Consider the following 19,566-nt stretch of genomic DNA (forward strand, 5'->3'; position numbering starts at 1 on the left):
GCAGAAGCTCTCCTGCGGTAGACCACTTGCCCGCGAAAGGCAAAGGTCCCGAGTTCGAGTCTCGGTCCGGCACACAGTTTTAATCTGCCAGGAAAGTTTCATATCAGCGCACACTCCGCTGCAGAGTGAAAATCTCACTCTGGAAACATCCCTTAGGCTGTGGCTAAGTCATGTCTCCGCAATATCCTTTCTTTCAGGAGTGCTAGTTCTGCAAGGTTTGCAGGAGAGCTTCTGCAAAATTTGGAAGGGAGGAGACGAGGTACTGGCAGAAGTAAAGCTGTGAGGACGGGGCGTGAGTCGTGCTTGGGTAGCTCAGATGGTAGAGCACTTGCCAGCGAAAGGCAAAGGTCCCGAGATCGAGTCTCGGTCCGGCACAAAGTTGTAATCTGCCAGGAAAGTTTCATAATGGGAAACAGGTGGTCCCTAATAGTCCACAGCTCTCATGGTGCCTTCGATTACTACGCAGGTCCCATGGAAGCCCAGGTGAATCCCCCGCCCCCATAACATAATTCTGCTCCTACAGGCCTGTGTCCGTGGCACGGTGAATTCTTCGAACAGCTGTTCAAAAATGTCTCTGAGCACTATGGGATTTAACTGCCAAGGTCATCAGTCCACTAGAACATAGAACTACTTAAACCAAACTAACCTAACGACTTCACACACATCCATGCCCGAGGCAGAATTCGAACCTGCGACCGTAGCGGTCGCGCGGTTCTAGACTGTAGCGCCTAGAACCGCTCGGCCCCCCCTTGCCGGCAACAGCTGTTCGCCTGGATGACTACGTATCTGTAAACTACCATCGAACTGGTATGACCCACTGTCTGATTTCGCTACAAGCATATTTGACGATGCTGTTGGATCAACATGGTAGGGGTTTTCTGCTGCGAAACACCGGTTCAATAATGTGCACTCAACAGTGTACTCCGAAACACTTGTGTTTCCGCCAGCATCGTACTCTGTAGCCAGATCTGCCACAGATCGCGCTAAAATGAACGGGCAAGCCTTCGATCCCTATTTATTGTGATAAGGTATGGACGTTCAACTTGTTGTCGCCTATTCATAGTTTCTTCATCTTCATCCATATTCCATAGATGCTCAAGCCATAGCACGCGAACAGCCGACCAGCGTCGCTGTTTCCGAGATGCTCGTCCCAGGTGCAGTACCAAAGTAATTTAACCTCTGTAAAATTCGCTTACGCCAGTGTATTTCACCATTTGTGCGACTTACTGTCACCAGAACGATTCCCCATTCGTCTCTATTCCGCTCAAATGCTTCCCTTACCACGTCATGTGACGTCAGAGTCACGAGTCAGCATTCAATCTCGGGGTGGGCGCTGGCCATAGTGTTGTAACTCGTCAGTGTATGTCCGTATCTACACAGGTACAGGATGAAAATACATACACTCTGCCAAACATCTCACTCCCGGAGCTAATTCTTTGAATTCTCTGTATCGCGCTGTGCCACCTACTGTTTCGTCTTGTATTACACCATGTCGGGAACTACGGTTAACCGACAGCATGCCCGGGGTCGTCAGAATCTATTGTCATGACGGACGCCGTAGACTTTCATCCAAGGAAAGTTTTTGGTGCTATAGCAAAACAAAAATAAGATTGAAAATAGCGATAGCTAAGGAGCCGTTGAACAAAGAGAAAAAATTATTTAGTGGGTCATTGAATAATAACCTAAGGGAGATATGGGCCAAATGATTTACATGATGATCAGAAACAGCGTGTTGCAGGGTAGGTTTCGCTGAAAAATAATGGTTCGGAAAAAACTTCCGATACTATACGCCATTCCCGAGTTAATTAGCATCTAAATGAGACAATTATGGCGTTTAGTGCATAAATTCAAGTGAGCTGGTGTCGCTGAACGTGTTTTGCCTTTGGTTTCCTAAAACCGAACAAAAGAGCTACACAAAAATTGGATGCAACCCTAGTCATTAGCTGAGCAGTCTCGTGCGGTATCATCTAAGCTATGAGAACAACTGACATTGTATCTGGCGGGCAGCTTGAATTTTCGTGCACAACGACCTGATTGGCTAACTTCAATGCTAATTAACTCGGAAAAGCGAAACGTATCGAATTTTTTTCTTAACAATTATTGTCAGCACTACCTACCCTACAATACCCTCACAAGCTCTTCAGACTGTTTCAAACCACTGAAAATAGTTTTTTGTACGCCGAATAGACTTGGACGTTGAGAAAGATGAGGAAGAAGGCTTAACGTACTGGAAGTGTGAGTATACTACAAACTAGAGGGGGCTCGAGTTGGAAAGACAGGTTAAGGGACGAGGTGATGTTGGTAAGAGTTCAGGAGAACTGGAACCTCTTACAAACCACAAAGAAAACAAATGAAAATTGGCTGTGCTATACCATGGTAATACCGCGATTACTGCAGCAAGAAATTGAAGGAACAGTAAAGAGAAAGAGAGGGTGAGAAGGAGATACCAATTAACGGACCGTGTAATGGAAGAAAGCGAGATCTCCACCCAACTGAATAGAAATGCTCGAGATGGGAAAGCATCTGCCGCATGGCAGAACAACTGCTGAAGATGATTATATCAACAGTGATAGCATTCAAGGTGGCTTTGTGTACTGTAAACACACAGGAGAAAGAAAATAAAATGAAATAATCGACATGAAAGTGTATTCAGAAGCCTGCTGCCAAAGCTTCGTAATACAAAGAAAACCGTGCTTACGATAGTGTTCAAACAAAAACATTAATGATTACACTAATATTGACAGAGCTCCGCAGTAGCTGAAGCTGAATATGAATTTTCTTCCTGCATCGAAAAATCAGCAGTTCTCGTAAAGCTTCACAAACTGCTTTGTTCTGCATGTTCTTAAGGTATTTTCTCTATAAATACAGCGTAAGTCTCACGATTGTAACTGTCGAGCTATAAAAATGGCAATAGCTAACTAAAAATACTACCAATGTCAACAATGCTATTAGATGTCCCTACAACTAAGACTGCATTCTAGATGAACCGGAAATTTTGGGGAACTTTGTATTTCGTCTCAAATGCCTGTTAGAACTAAAAATGACTCTCCAGTAACATTTTAGTTTGGACTGACATGTCTTTACGAGAGCTCCGAGTTTCAAAACCATACCGGACAGGTACAATTGCCGTTTCCACTGGTTAGACACTTTATGTTAACTAATCAAGTAATGACAATCAACAACTGTGTTTCTAATGTGATTACACGATTGCTACGAACAGTAAGTTGATAGCTATTTAGAACATTAAGTTTGCACTGGAAAGCTGTGAGTTTGTGAGGCCCATCAATGGCTGATAACTTGAGTTTCAGTATCGTCTGTTCTTTTATCGAGACATACGTGACACTCATACGAATATATAAACTCATTCATGCGCAAATGCAAATGTAAAATATACTGCTGGGATGGGAAGGAATTACGTTCGCTGCGTTAGATAATCATCATGGCCATTATATCTCCTCTCTCGATTAACAATGTAGAAGCGAGCAACAAGAGCTCCTTCAGTTCATGTAAGCGGATCCAGGATGCAAGCGAATGATCTAATTTTGTTACTTAAGTGCTGATGACGCTGAGGTAACTTCCCGACCTCTAATACAGACCGGGAGATGTAAACTAGTGCGCCTGTAAGTGACGCGACCCGCGAAGCACTTGTCCGCCTGCTGCGCTGTCTGGGGCGACCTGCAGGCCGCAGGCGTGTTTAGATTAAAACAGGAAAGAAAAGACCGTTGCATCTATGACCCAGCACGCCGGGGCTGGACAGACAGGTACATGAATATTTCCTTGTAGTCGACCAGTAGCGTAAGCTCTAGCGACTCTCGCAGAAAGCGCTACTTGTGTGACGTGTTCGCTTAGTCAGAGCCAGTTTTCCTCATCTACATAACTGACAACGTAATGTTGATTATTAATAGTTACACAATTGTTCAGTTAGCTACATTCAATGAGAGGTAATCTCGAAAGTCCTTACCAGAACACAATGGATATGTTACAACGAACGCAATAAATGCAATAAGATGCACAATATCGTCTTATTTTGTGTCTCAGTAAGAGCACAGTATGAAATTATTTAAACAATTTTTAGTTTCTGGTGTTAATGCTAATTTTTGTGATGTGTTTCTTTTCCCAGTATGTAAACCTTCACTGAGTACTTCGCAAAATTAGTCTGTTTTCCGCTTTTCTACTCGATATTTTGCAGAAAGACGACCTTATTTTCACGAAACGCTATTGTGGAGCAGAGAAGCAATGTTATAATTTTGACTGTTGGGTAATTGGCTAAGGAGCATATAAACAAGGTACGACAGATCAGGGCACTTCTGGAGGCATACAGACAATAATCTTTCTCTTTATGTATTTGGGAATGCAGCAGACAAGGAAGTATTATAAAAAAAATGGATCAAATGGCTCTGAGCACTATGGGACTTAACATCTGTGGTCATCAGTCCCCTAGAACTTAGAACTGCTTAAACCTAACTAACCTAAGGACATCACACACATCCATGCCCGAGGCAGGATTCGAACCTGCGACCGTAGGGGTCACGCGGTTCCAGACTGTAGCGCCTAGAACCGCCCGGCCACACCGGCCGGCGAAGTATTATATTTGCAGTATATTATTCATAGTGAATACGTAGCTGTTGTTAGAAATCTGAATAAATAAAAGCTACAGCTGAAGGGCATTATCAGGTGTTCCGGAGTTATTGTTGTGAATACTTTGTGTCCTGAGACTGGAGGTGTTATTTCCTTAAATAAGATCGTTAGAAGACCTATGCAAAGCAAAATACAGAGTACTATCCTGATGAGAAAATATCATGCAAATAAACTGAAACTCACGGCTAGTGTGCTGCCAAACACTTCACTGCCACGCAGTACACTATCTTCCCACGTTAGAGTATCACCTTTTGGCATTATTTTCAGAGTAAAGCATTACAAATAAGAGATTAATTGTTCGCTTGCATTTGAACTATTTAGTGCGCTTTAAACTAGAAAACAAATACCAGCAGCGTTTAATGGCACAGAATTTATCTGCACGAGCTGAAAAGAATAGCAAGCTCTTAATGTGAATTGCAAATGAAAATTGTCAGTTGGGCCTCTCTCGTTCCTGACAGCTTCAGACAACTGTTTATAAGGAAACATTCAGGAATATGTTTATACGATTTCTTTTGTCTTCAGAATGGGTATATCGTCACCTTTTATGCAGACCCGATTCTTGTAGAAAAACTTTATATTTGGCTTTGTGAGACGAGAAATTTATTTTGTATCATTCTGACAATTAACTGATATTTGTTGTGTCAACCAGCAACGAATATCTGTGTAAGAAGACACACATCAACAATAAGACACAGTACACTGTCACATGTCACGGACTACAAAAATGTAGTCGAAAGCTTAATATATCAAGGAAATCTCAGTGGTAAACAAAAATGGAAAGAAATACATGTTAACGTAAAATAGAGGATATTTCTGGAAACCAGTAGAGTAGCATTTTAGATATTGTACAAATATGTATATATTTGCTCGTTTCATATGCATTTGTACTTGTTAGAGTATTGTGTTACGGGTACATGCACTGTCAGTACTAAATTTGGAAAAGACTAACGGTGGTGACAAAACAGCTTGCCGAAATATGGAAACATTCAGATGTCGCCACACGAGAACGTATCGACGTCATCAAATGTCGGAAAATCTAAACTCTATCGAAATTGTGTTTGTTATAGTATTATTTTATAAGGGTAAAAAGTTCACTGTACAGGAAATAAACTAAATTCCGATCATTTATTTATGTGTTTCAGAACATTATAACTCCATTTTAAAAACAAACAATTCATTTCATTCTTTTAACTTCGTAGGAGTGGTGTTGTAACGTCAGGCAATCAAAAGAGAACATACACCCTCTATGAGCCGATTGGATGACTTGGAATTACATTTGTACAACCTCAAAGGAATGAAACAAATTGTTGATCAAAATTAATTTTTAATGCTGTGAGATATGTATGACAAGAAACCAAATTGTTTACCTAAAAATTATTTCCCTTCCACGACAAAGAAAAGAACTACAAGACCAGCACATACCAGCACAGTGTGAAAAAACCTGAAGCTATATCACTGTGTTAAAAGTACGTTCACGTTAATTACTCAGATCTACTTGCAAGCACTACATTGCTAAATAAGTAACTAAGGCGCAACAATTGGCAGCGCTTACGTCTGAAGACGGAGCGAATGCGGCGGCAGAGTTCGGTGATGCCATTAGCCAACACGTCGATCGCCTTCTGCAGGAGTCGCAGCAGCGGACACTCGGCGCTTTGTTGCGCGAAGCAGCTGGCCATCTCTGAAGTGGGTTGGCTCGGCTCTCTCTCGCGAGCTCAGCTGACAGTAGACTGCGCCGAGACCCGCTCGGCGACCACTACTTAGGCGCTCCGCGGCGCCCCACCACAGCCTCCGACTGGCCACGTCACAGGGTGCGCGCGCAGCGTAAACAAACAAAGCGGGCGCAGTGCAGGTCAGCATCGCGTTCCGCCACGCCGTGGACCGCCGCCACAATATTTACCCGGCGTACTATTGGCCGTGGCGATGGTTGCAGGGACGCGCCGATAGTGATGCTACGTCACACCTCACACAAAGAACGTCCTCCCTCATATCTTCCTCTTACGCTGCTCGTCACGTGATATCTCCGTAGCACCCCGCATTGTACGACTGGTACTGACATGCAGTTCCAGCCGTTATCTCGGCCGACGTCGCTAATTACACAATAGGTGCGCGACCTTGAGGTGGTCGTTTCGAAACTAGGTCGTGCAAAACATTTTACCACCAAAATTTAGACGGCAAGGGAGGCAAAAGTGACGGCGTAAAAAACAAGGTCACTAGGAGGATTACTAATCTTCTTACAAGGGAAATGCGCCTACTCGCCATCATCGATCTCGTCCAGATTTGTTGTATATGCAGGGCTTAATCAGAAATGAAAGTGACAGAAATGGAAGCTCCACATTGCCAAGAGTTTATAAAATGATAGCATCTTTGGCACAGGTCAGACAGGGTACGAACCATATACAGGCTGGTTATAACTAAATTTTCTCTACTTGTACCAGCGTTGACGAAAAACTATTACCTAACTGGCACCCAACTTTGTAGGAATGACACTCAGAATGTGCACTGCAGGATTTGTGTTATCAGTAGTGTTAGCGTCATGACTTGCCGCTAGGTGCCGATACTGGTACGGCCGTAGGGCTGAAACACCAGCATAAGTGTGAATTACAGTCAACATGGATTTGCACGAGGTCAACACGACTTCACTCACAAAGCTGTTTTATCAAAACAACAGCAATAGCGCTACTGCTCTTCGCGAGTATCGATGCATTAAAGGAATACGCAGAGGCCCTTTTCACGCGCCGGGGTTGAAGAACGCTGTTCGGACGTTCGAATTAACTGGCGATCTGGGAATTGTTCCTGGGAGAGGCAAGCGGCCAATTGCGCCACAAATTGTTCAAGAAATTACTTTTGCCATTGCTGAGAATGGTAGACGCAATGTGTTATCTTCAGGCAGTACACGATTTGTGTCACGACAGCTAAACATTCAATGGCCCGTCACAGAACAGTCGTTTCGGGCAACTGTAGCGCAATCTCTGGTATAGTGGATGCAGATGGGTGCACATTGAGCAACGTCCGTAACCTGGAACGTAAACATGGTACACGATCAGAAAATGTTACCCTCATTCTTCCGAATGTCCTACAAATGCTTAAACAATGTTTCATTGTCCAAAGACTACTCGTTTTTCATTTTTAATTATAATCACCCAGTATGTTAGCGGAGTTTCCACGCAGCGGAAAGAGGGCAGAACGGTAATCCGAGAGTCCTGGGATCGAGCCGTTATGTGGAATTGCTTTTATTTTAATGTTTACGTTATTTACACTACAAAGAAACCGAAATAATGCTCAGTATGTCGTATGTATCGATATTTTCACAAAAGGCGTAAGAAAAAACGGTAAAGAAAGATTTGAGATTGCAAATAAATTTCCAGACAGCAACTGCAAGCGTGCATGAGAACTCTCTATAAAATTAGATACATTCATTACTTACGATTGATGATTTACACCAGGCTGTTCCAGCTCACCGCGGAGCGCTCCCTGCTCCAGGGAGCCGTGTCGCTGTGGCCATTCAAGTGGGCCGGCACGCCGGCACGTGGCACGGCTGGCTGAAGGCAGGCGGCAAGGCAAGTGTCTTACAAGATCGACAACTTCATACTCTTAGCTGCTAAGGCGTGATGACATGCTACACCAGGAAATACGATGTTCAGGAAATAAATGAGAAACAACTGTTTTACAAGAAACTGCATACTAAATTTATTGGGCCTCTGTAGCTTGACATTTTCTTTTCATTAAAAGATCGGAAATATCAGTCGTCAAAGTGCTCGCAGCGTTAATGCGGAGGATGGCCTTCATTGTTGCATCCTTAAGAAACGATCGTTCCTTACTTTTACTCTTTTCATTGCTGAGAAAAGCTGCTCACAATAATTCGTAGATCCAAACATGCACTGATCTGAGCGGCATTGTTGTGAAGCTTGGGAAATGTTTTTGCTGTAATGAACGATGCCATCGTGACAAATCCAACGTTTTGTAGTACCTCTCTTTCAACAAAGTTGAATTTTCCAAATCAATAATCTCCAATTGAAGTGACGATGACAAGTCATCGGGGGAAACTGAAAAAGGAGTGCTGAACACCTTAAGTTCCATTTCCAAACTAGTGAGGCCTCGGAATCGTGTTTCAAACGACGTGATGAGCTGTTTTAACTTTGTTTGGTACTCGCCGAAAGTAGTACCCTCAGGTAGTTTTAAAAAAGCATGACGATTGAAGAACGTTAAATGTCCATTGCTCATCTGCCTTTCAAATAAACGTAACTTTTCCATGAACGCTATGATCTGGTAGTGCATGCCAACGATTAGCTGCCCTTTGCCCTGCAATGACCGATTTAAATTATTCAGGTGCATAGTTATGTCAGCTAGGAGCGCCAGGTCTGATATCCATTTTATATCTTTCAGACAACGCATTTCTTCCCCTTTAATTTTGAGAAAAAGGGATATTTCCTCACAAATAGCAAAGAAAACATCAAGAGCTTTTCCTCGACTCAGCCAACGAACTCTACTGTGGTAAGGTATATCCCCATACTCCGCTTTCATATCTTTCAGGAATCCTTTGAATTGGCGATGATTCATACCGTGACGCCGCCCAAATTTCTAACATTTCACGATATCTTTCGTTACGTCACCTAGCTCTACTGTTTCAGCACACAGTGCCTCTTGGTGAATAAAATAATGAAGACTCAAAATGTCTTTCCCCAATTCGTTCCCGAGTTTATTTTTCAAACGAGAAGCAAAACCTTAGTGACGCCCGATCATTTGTGGTGCACCGTCTGTCGCTACAGAATGGAGCTTATCCCACAGCAAATTCATATTATCCACTGCTTCACAAACAGCTTCAAAAATGTCACGTCCTGTTGCGGTGTAATCGAGTGGTACCACATCCAAGAGTTCTTCAGTTACTTGCAGCTCCATGTCGACACCACGCACAAAGACTCCCAGCTGAGCACAGTCCGATATGTCGGTGCTTTCGTCAAGCGCCAGCGAAAATGCAACAAAGCTCTCCGCCTTTTTCCTGAGCTGTGTTTCTAAATCCGCTGCCATGTCCAGGATTCGACGAGACACTGTTTGCTTCGACGGGCAAACCCACTCAATTGCCTGCACTTCCCTTGGAAACAAACATTCTGCAACTGCTATCATGCACGATTTTACGAGTGTGCCCACCGATAACGGCTTGCCACTAGTCGCAATTATGTGAGCGACCCTGTAGCTTGCTCGAATTGCAGATTCACTAGTGTTTTCTCCGCTCTCATTCACCTGAAAATTGTAAACGCATTACAGAACACGAACTATGGTGCATATTTTGATACCTTCCGTATTACGACACCGTTTTTAAACTTTCGTCTCCTGGTATGTCGTTCTTAAGCCTGGCTACCAGTTCTCTGCGTGCAACGCCTTCTACCTGATCGTAGTGCGCTGCGTGAAGACGTGTATAATGTCGTTGTATATTGTACCTCTTCGCAGAATTAAATATTTTATGACATGCAAGACACTGCGGACGACCATCCCTCTCAATGAATAGAAAGGTATCCTCCAGTAAAGGTACAGGGCTCCCGCGGCTAGTCATAGCTGTCATTGAACACGGATTATTGCGTCAGTTGCGGCTGTATGCGGCCAGGGGGCAGTGAGTTCGCTTTCCCCCTCCACGCGGACTTCGAGCTGCCGCAGTGAGCGCTCCGGAGCGCTCCGGCTCTCTGGAGTTCGGTTGGAACAACCTGATTTACACGTTCTGCGGTGATATTGACCGTACAAACAGATGCCATAATTTTCTTGGCATTAGCATGCATTATAAAAACCGCATTTTTTTCAATTACATGACTGGAAAACTTGGTTCACAGCCATAAAAGTTTCTGTTTTATAGCACTGTTTGGCAGCAAACCACACGTAACGCATAATTTCGGCAAATATTGGTGAGTAAAGCGGGTGATGTACCATGGAATGTATTTTGATGCAGTCTGATCGAATCGGAAAGTGAAAAAAAAATGAGATACGGAGACCTACACGGATTAATTACAATCCCTTCTTGGAAAATTGTTTGCAAAGACCTCTTAGGTGATGTTGAAAGATGGCTACACTGAGTCACAGCGCCAGAGATTGCGCCAAAGAGTATTATTCAGCCGCCTCCACTGGCAGTGTTTGTTGAGAGGTGGTAGTGGAGAGTGCTTATTGAAAAGTAGCAGTAGGCAGTGCTTCTTGAGATGTAGCAGTGGTGAGTCGTTGTTGAGAAGTTCCCATGGAGAGTGCTTGTTCAGAACTTGTAGTATTGTTTTGATGGGCTAGACACCAGATGTTGTTGGATTGGGGATGCTGTAATGATCAGAGTGTGCTTTTCGGCAATATATATGAAGGTAAAAAAAAAATTCCTTTTTTGTTATTATTTCATTGTCTTAAACAATAATGCCTCTTGGTCACAGGTTCAGTCAACCAAGCATCTGGCTCGTGTTCTTGTATTAGACTGTATTTCTGGTTTCTATGTGCAATTATAGTATTTCTGTTTATTTTTTTAAATTACTTCAGTACATCTACATCTACATCTACATCTATACTCCGCGAGCCACCTTACGGTGTGTGGCGGAGGGTACTTATTGTACCACTATCTGATCCCCCCTTCCCTGTTCCATTCACGAATTGTGCGTGGGAAGAACGACTGCTTGTAAGTCTCCGTATTTGCTCTAATTTCTCGGATCTTTTCGTTGTGATCATTACGCGAGATATATGTGGGCGGTAGTAATATGTTGCCCATCTCTTCCCGGAATGTGCTCTCTCGTAATTTCGATAATAAACCTCTCCGTATTGCGTAACGCCTTTCTTGAAGTGTCCGCCACTGGAGCTTGTTCAGCATCTCCGTAACGCTCTCGCGCTGACTAAATGTCCCCATGACGAATCGCGCTGCTTTTCGCTGGATCATGTCTATCTCTTCTATTAATCCAACCTGGTAGGGGTCCCATACTGATGAGCAATACTCAAGAATCGGACGAACAAGCGTTTTGTAAGCTATATAAATGGTATTTAAAATATCTTGTCGTATTGAGGAAGAACCGTGCCAGATGTGTACGTTGACTCACACCTCCACACACAGAACAGCGACACTTGTGCCTTGTTGTTTCATAGCTTTCATAGTTGCTGGGGACTTAATTAATTAATTGTGTTAAGGGAAGTTTTCTTTCGTTCTTTGTTGTTATTCTATGCAGTCAGATTGCATACTAATACTACTCAGGGCCAACCGGTTACGAGACTTCGTAATCGTACATACAGCGACTGAAAATTAAAAAGTATTTGCATTCATTATTTATTTAATTAAGCCCCCATGCAATGTAAGTACAATCACGTCTTGGAAATTTATTTGCAATTTCAGATTTGTTTTTCCTTTTCATGAAGATATTAATAAACGTGATGTATGGAGCAGTATTTGGGATTATTTCAGTGTACGTAGCATAAAGACTGAAAATAACCTAAGTTTCCATACAGGGATTCAATCCCACTACCCCCGGATTTCCTTCCTGTACTCTTTCCGCTGCGCCAACCACTGCGTGCTAACTACTCTAACACATCCGGCTCGTGCCTCACCCAAACCTCGACAAAAATGCTTTTTTTTTCTCCTAAACTTTTGACCTGGAGCTACCACTTCCATAACTTTCATTTTCGACTGAGGGCTGCATCTACTATAAATCTGGACGAATGTACGCATGGTCCCTTTGTTAGTCAAATATCAAACCTTTCAGGAACGTAGTGATGGCATCTACACCTGTATCTAGTTATGTTCACCACAAGCCCCTGTACAGTGCATGGCGAAGCGCACTGCGTACGAACAGCTTGTTTTTTTTTTTTTTTCATACTGAGCGAGATAAAACATACTGTCTATATGTTTGTGTACGTGTCATGATCTCCATTACGTTACACTCATCATGAGCCGTACAAGAGATATGCTATGCGATCAGAAGTATCCGGACACCCCCAAAAACATACGTTTTTCATATTAGGTGCATTATGCTGTCACCAGTGCCAGGTACCTCAGTAGTCATTAGACATCGTAAAAGTGCCGAATGGGGCGCTCGGCGGAACTCACGGACTTCGGACGTGGTCAGGTGATTGGGTGCCACTTGTGTCATACGTCTGTACGCGGGATTTCCAGACTCCTAAATATCCGTAGGTCCGCTGTTTCCGATGTGATATTGAAGCGGAGACGTGAAGGGACACGTTCAGCACAAAAGCCTACAGGCCGACCTCGTCTGTTGACTGACAGAGACCGCCGACAGTTGAAGAGGGTTGTAATGTGTAATTGGCAGACATCTATTCAGATCATCACACAGGAATTCCAGACTGCATCATGATCCACTGCAAATACTATGATAGTTAGGTGGGAGGTGAGAAAATTTGGATTTCATGGTCAATCGGCTGCTTATAAGCCACACACCACGCCGGTAAATGCCAAACGACGCCTCGCTTGGTGTAAGGAGAGTAAACAATGGACGACTGAACAATTGAAAAACGTTGTGTCGAGTGGCGAATCACAGTACACAATGTAGCGATCCGATAGCAGGTGTGGGTATAGCGAAAGCCTGATAAACGTCATCGGGCAGCGTGTGTAGTGCCAACAGTAAAATTCGGAGGCGTTGGTGTTATGGTGTGGTCGTGTTTTTCATGGAGAGGGCTTGCACCTCTTGTTGTTTTGCGTGGCACTACCACAGCACAGACCTACATTGATGTTATAAGCATCTTCTTGCTTCTCACTGCTGAAGAGCAATTCGAGGATGGCGACTGCATCTTTCATCACTATCGAGCACCTGTTCATAATGTACGACATGTGGCGGAGTTGTTACTCGACAATAACAACCCTGTAATGGCCTGGCATGCACAGAGTCCCGACTTGAATCCTATAGAACACCTTTGGGAAGTTTTTGAATGCCGACTTTGTGCCAGGCCTCACCGACCGACATCGATACTTCTCAGTGCAGCACTCGGAGAAGAATGGGCTGCCATTCCCAAAGAAACTTTCCAGCACCTGATTGAACGTATTCCTGCAAGAGTGGAAGTTGTCGTCAATGCTAAGGGTGGGCCAACACCATATTGAATTCCAGTATTACCGATGGCGGGCGCCACGAACTTGTAAGTCATTTTCAGCCAGTTGTCCGGATACTTTTGATCACATAGTATATATGCCGAGGCACACAAGCCACTCCACCTGCGGCGAGGTACGTGGTTCGTGTCTGCCATAACACTTCCATTCTTAAAATGTTGCGCAAACGGTTCCGCATACGTTATCAACGGATTGTACTTCGCATAACACTCGGCAATGAACACGTGCTGTTTTATCGTGTGTACCATTTTTCGCTGCATTCAACTGGTCAGTAAATACGTCTGCGCCTCCCACTCTCTCAAACGTAATGAAGCAGCGAAGTACTCAGTGCAGAGGATGCGGTTGCGGTTGATTAAATGGTTGATTCTCGGGGGAGAGGACCAAACGGCGAGGTCATCGGTCCCATGGATTATGAGTCGATGGGGAAGGAAGTCGGCCGTCCCCTTTCACTGGTACCATCCCGGAATCTGCCTGAAGTGGTGTAGGGAAATCACTGAAAACCTAAATCAGGGTGAGTGACGCGGATTTGAACCGTCATCCTCCCGAATGCGAGTCCAGTATGCTAACCACAGCACCACTCGTTCGGTAGAGGATGCGCGGGATACGCATGCGCAAATATGTGACAGAAACTGATTTCTACAATAAAATAACGGTTTTGCCATTTTCTGTGATGGACAGTTCTCCTGTTCATTAACAAGGAGTCAGTGATGGGTGTATCTTTTAACTATTATTTTGCCCAAATTGTATGTACAAATATTACACGGTTTCTAGCAAGTTATAGTACTTAAAATATAACACTAACAACAAAAACCGGCATCCTTATCCCCATCTTAGCCATACTTCTGTGGAGAGAGCAGCAAAACTTGCAGCCATAAAAATATTTGACTACATGAAAGTAGAGGTACTGGTACAGAATAAAACAATTTGTGGAACAAACTAAAATAATTTCTGTTTGATGTCTCTTTCCTATCCATACATAAATTTCTGAGTAGGTAGTAGAAAATAGAAATTCTGATAGATGCTTGTATTTTCTTAAACCATGTCGTAGAATAAGATTAAATTAGAAATAAAATTATGTAAATGGCCATCATGTAGCCACATTTTCACAGGGAAAATGTGTAATATTTGTAAACATACAAGTTCCATATTATTCTGAATTGTATCGAAAATAATACACGAAAAATTTAAGGAACCAAACTCAAGACAACGGGGGCAGTATTCCTCCGCTCGGCAAACGCACGGTACTTCTACAGACACCGAACAATTACGTCATTAAAAAGAAAACAAAACAGTTCAGTTTTATAACTGCATTCGACATCTTGCGTAAGAGGCGTGTAGTGGTAGAGCGTATGTCTGCATCTGCCGCAAAAAGTTTCATAGCATAGCCACCTAAGGGTTAACGTCTGGGCAAAGGTTTCCGACACGTCACAGTTTCAGCTCCGTTATATATTGTGTTCACATAGTAATGGGTGTGAAGCAGCACTATTTCCACTCACTGGTCTCACATTCCGTACATTTCAATACTCTTTTGGGAATAGTTTCAAGGCGAACATTCAGATGTCCTACAACTTTTTATCGAAGTCCATTAGAATTATTTTGTTTTGCTTAAAAGAAACTATATTGCTTTCTACGCTGCTGCTTTTACTATTAACAGCAGAGAGAAACTGTCACTCCTTCGTGTACTTTACTTTGCATAAAACCTCGACCCAATAAATGAAGTAGGTTTAAGTAGTTGTAAGTTCCAGGGGACTGATGACCTCAGGAGTTAAGTCCTATAGTGCTCAGAGCCATTTTTTGTGATGAATGGGTGTGAAGTGCACAGCGTCGTGTTTATTTTGTGGTGGAAGAGTGTAAAATATGTTTTCACTAACGAAAATATGTGCCAGGTCTGAATTCTGGCCTGATTTTCCTTTCTTTATTTTATTTTTTTATTTTAGCAGTCACCATAACCGTCAGACCGTAGACGCCTCCAGGCTTTCACCAGGCTTTCATTACTACCGACATTTCCACCTATGGTTTCTGATCACCATTAACGAAGAAGACGAAACCCAGTGGCGACATATATCCTATTTCTCTCGAAATGTGCCACAGGAGATGTCGAGCACAGCATTCTACTCAGACGTGTGGATCACAGTCAATAGTATCACGTGCCACTATAAGGAATTACAAGAACTTTTAGTATAATTAATGGAAGTTCTTTTTAAAACTGGATAAATGTAACCTAACGGCAGTAATAAAAAGAAACAACCCGATATCATCTGATTAGAAGATAGATGGTCAACAACAAATTGTATACATATTTAAGAACCAAACTAAAAAGCGGTATGATGTGGGACGACCATGTAAAAACAGAATTAGGGAAGACGAAATGTAAGATTTAGATTTGTTGGAAGGGGTCTGGAAAAATGGAATGCAAAACCAAAGGAAACCGACGGAATATGTTGTGTGACTAATACTAAAGTATTATTCCATGGTTGGTAGTCATTACCAAACAGGCATGTCAACAGAGGTCGATTAAAAACGTTGCCACCAAAACGTAAACTATGTGATCACAGATATCAGGACACCTCGCTGAAAATTACTTATAAGTTCGTGGCGCCCGCCATCGGTAATTCTTAGCCTTGATGACAGCTTCCCCTCTTGCAGGAATACGTTCAATCAAGTGCTGGAAGGTTTCTTCGGGAATTACAGCCCATTCTAAACCGAGTGCTGCACGAGGAGAAGTATCGATGGCGGTCGGTGAGGCCTGGCACGAAGTCGGCGTTGCAAACCGTCCCAAAGGTGTTCTACAGGATTCAGGTCAGGACTCTATGCAGGCCAGTCCATTACAGGGATGTTATTGTAGTGTAACCACTTCAACACAGGCCTTGCATTATGAACAGGTGCTCGATCGCCATCCCCGAATTGCTCTTCAACTGTGGGAAGCAAAAAGGTGCTTAAAACATCAATGTAGGCCTGTGCTGTGATAGTGCCACGCAAAACGACAAGGGGTGCAAGCCCCTTCCATGAAAGATACGACCACACTATAACACCACCGCCTCCGAATTTTACTGTAGGCACTACACACGCTGACAGATGAAGTTCATCACGATTTCGCCATACCCACACCTGTCATCGGATCACCACATTGTGTACCGTGATTCGTCTCTCGACGCAACGTTTTTCCACTGTTCAGTCCTCCAATGTTTACGCTCCTTACACCAAGCGAGACATCGTTTGGCGTTTACAGGCGTGATGTATGGCTTATAAGCAGCCGATTGACCATGAAATCCAAATTTTCTCACCTCCCACCTAAGTGTCATAGTATTTGCAGTGGATCCTGATGCAGTTTGGAATTCCTGTGTGATGGTCTGGATAGATGTCTGCCTGTTACATTTTAAGACCCTCCTCAACTGTCGGCGGTCTCTGTCAGTCAACAGACGCGGTCGGCCTGTACGCTTTTGTGCTGTACATGCCACTTCACGTTTCCACTTCGCTATCACATCGGAAACAGTGGACCTTGGGATGTTTAGGAGGATGGAAATTTCGCGTACAGACGTATGACACGAATGACACCCAATCACCTGACCACGTTCGAAGTCCGTGAGTTCCGGGAGAGCCCCATTCGACTCTATCATGATGTCTAATGACTAGTGAGGTCGCTGATATGAAGTACCTGGCAGTAGGTGTCAACAGAATGCACCTAATATGAAACACGTATGTTTTTGGGTGTGTCAAAAAAATGGTTCAAATGGTTCTGAGCACTATGGGACTTAACATCTGTGGTCATCAGTCCCCTAGAACTTAGAACTACTTATACCTAACTAACCTAAGGACACCACACACATCCATGCCCGAGGCAGGATTCGAACCTGCAACCGTAGCAGTCGCGCGGTTCCGGACTGCGCGCCTAGAACCGCTAGACCACCGCGGCCGGCTTGGGTGTGTCCGTATACTTTTGACCACATAGTGTAGATAACCGTACCGCAGATGCAACCACAAGAGAGGGTTATCTGTTGAGAGGTCAGACAAACGTGTGGTTCCTTAAGGGGAGGAGCAGCCTTTTTAGTAGTTGCAGGAACAGCAGTCTGGATGACTGACTGATCTGACTTTTTAACATCAACCAAAACAGTCTTGTTGTGCTGGTACTGCGAACGGCTGAAAGCAAGGAAAAATTACAGCAAAATATTTTTCCGAAGGAGTGCGGCTCTACTGTATGTTTAAGTGCTGAAGGAATCCTCTTGGGTAAAATATCAAGGAGGTAAAATAGTCGCATATCCGGCTCTCCGGGTGGGGAAGAGATCGTCGTCATCAGGAGAAAGAAAACTGGAGTTCTACGGATCGGAGCGTGGTATGTTGGATCCCTTAAACACACAGGTAGGCTAGAAAATTTGGAAAGGTTGAAAGATATGGTGGGAATTAGTGAAGTTCGGTTGCGGGAGGAACTTGACTTCTGATCAGGTGAATATAGAAGTATAAATACGAAATCAAACAGGGCTAATGCAGGATTAGGTTTGATAATGAATAAGAAAGGAGGAATGCGGGTAAGCTATTATGAACAATATAGTGAACGCCTTATCACAGCTAAGATACTCAAAGCCAACACCCACCACAATAGTACAAGTTTATGTGCCAACAAGCTTCGAAAATGATGAGGATATTGAAGAAATGTACAATTAGATATAAGAAATTCTTCATATAGGTAAGGGAGGCGAAGATTTAATTGTGGTAGGGGAGTGGAATTATTTGGTTGATACTTCACAAATAAGGTTGGGACAATTTTAAGAAGAAACACATGGAAGATGGACTCGTATATTTCATCTATTGTTGTTTCACGGAATACATTTTACTGGTTAACAACAATACTAAATGTCAATTTAAAAAAAATGTTAAAAAATAACAACGCTGACAACCATTTAAAAATTGTACAGACTCAATTCACTAATAACAAGCTTTAACAATTTAAGAACAGGGCCAGAAACCAGGAGTGTACAGTTCCAAAATGCAATAAAGAAATCACACCATGTAGGCGTTGCTGCAAGCAGTATCAACGAACAATTATACGTAGGTTGGAACTTAAATAGTGGCAACACTGCTGTGGAGACATTATGCAATGGAACCTACTATTGTCTCTGATAGTACACTTTGTTGACATATCTACCGCCGGCCGCGGTGGCCTAGCGGTTCTAGGCGCTCAGTCCGGAACCGCGCGACTGCTAGGGTCGCAGGTTCGAATCCTGCCTCGGGCATGGATGTAGTGATGTCCTTAGGTTAGTTAGGTTTAAGTAGTTCTAAGTTCTAGCGGAATTATGATAACAGATGTTAAGTCCCATAGTGCTCAGAGCCATTTGAACCATTTGACATATCTACCTTACCTCCGAGCAAATGGACTCGCCCGTCCCACGTCACCGGCGTGCGCACAATCGAGAGAAACACAGTTATTTGTGAGTGAGCGGTCTAACTTAACGGTGTCACTACGTTTTCGAAACAGGAACAACGGAGATAGGTCAAGATTGAATGTACCAGAGGTCGTACAGCACGACAGTGTCATCAACGTCTTCAAGAGGCGTGCGGGGAATCAGCATTGCCGTTTAGAACAATGGTACGTTGGGTAAAAGCCTTCAACGAAGGTCGACAAACTGTGGCAGACATGCATCGGGCAGATCGTCCTAGTGTCTCTGAAGAAGAAGTGCATGCTGTTGCCGCGTTAGTGGACAGTGAAAAAAAAATTGGAGATTTTGGGTAAGGGCTATGGGGTTAAACTGCAGAATCGTTGACAACGACACTTAATAAGAATACAATTGCCCAAAATACAAGGTAAGCTGAGAATTACAGGAGATGGCTATCGCAGCCGACAAGGAACAAGTATGCAAGTTTTACAACGATTGGAG

The 19,566-nt window shown here is 43.5% G+C and overlaps 1 protein-coding gene across 2 annotated transcripts in view; it reads right to left on the bottom strand.

Moving 5' to 3' along the window:
* Window positions 1–6,355, bottom strand: part of LOC126457315 (uncharacterized) — a 28,849-nt gene extending 22,494 nt beyond the window's left edge. For both annotated transcript variants that reach the window (XM_050093509.1, XM_050093508.1), the window contains exon 1: window positions 6,191–6,355. In XM_050093509.1, coding sequence (XP_049949466.1) covers window positions 6,191–6,314 — 124 coding nt within the window. In that variant the 5' untranslated portion in view covers window positions 6,315–6,355. The remainder of the gene's footprint in view (window positions 1–6,190) is intronic.
* Between the last annotated feature and the right edge of the window lie 13,211 nt (window positions 6,356–19,566).

This window comes from Schistocerca serialis, chromosome 2, assembly GCF_023864345.2.
Source record: "Schistocerca serialis cubense isolate TAMUIC-IGC-003099 chromosome 2, iqSchSeri2.2, whole genome shotgun sequence".
In the NCBI taxonomy this organism is placed as follows: domain Eukaryota; kingdom Metazoa; phylum Arthropoda; class Insecta; order Orthoptera; family Acrididae; genus Schistocerca; species Schistocerca serialis.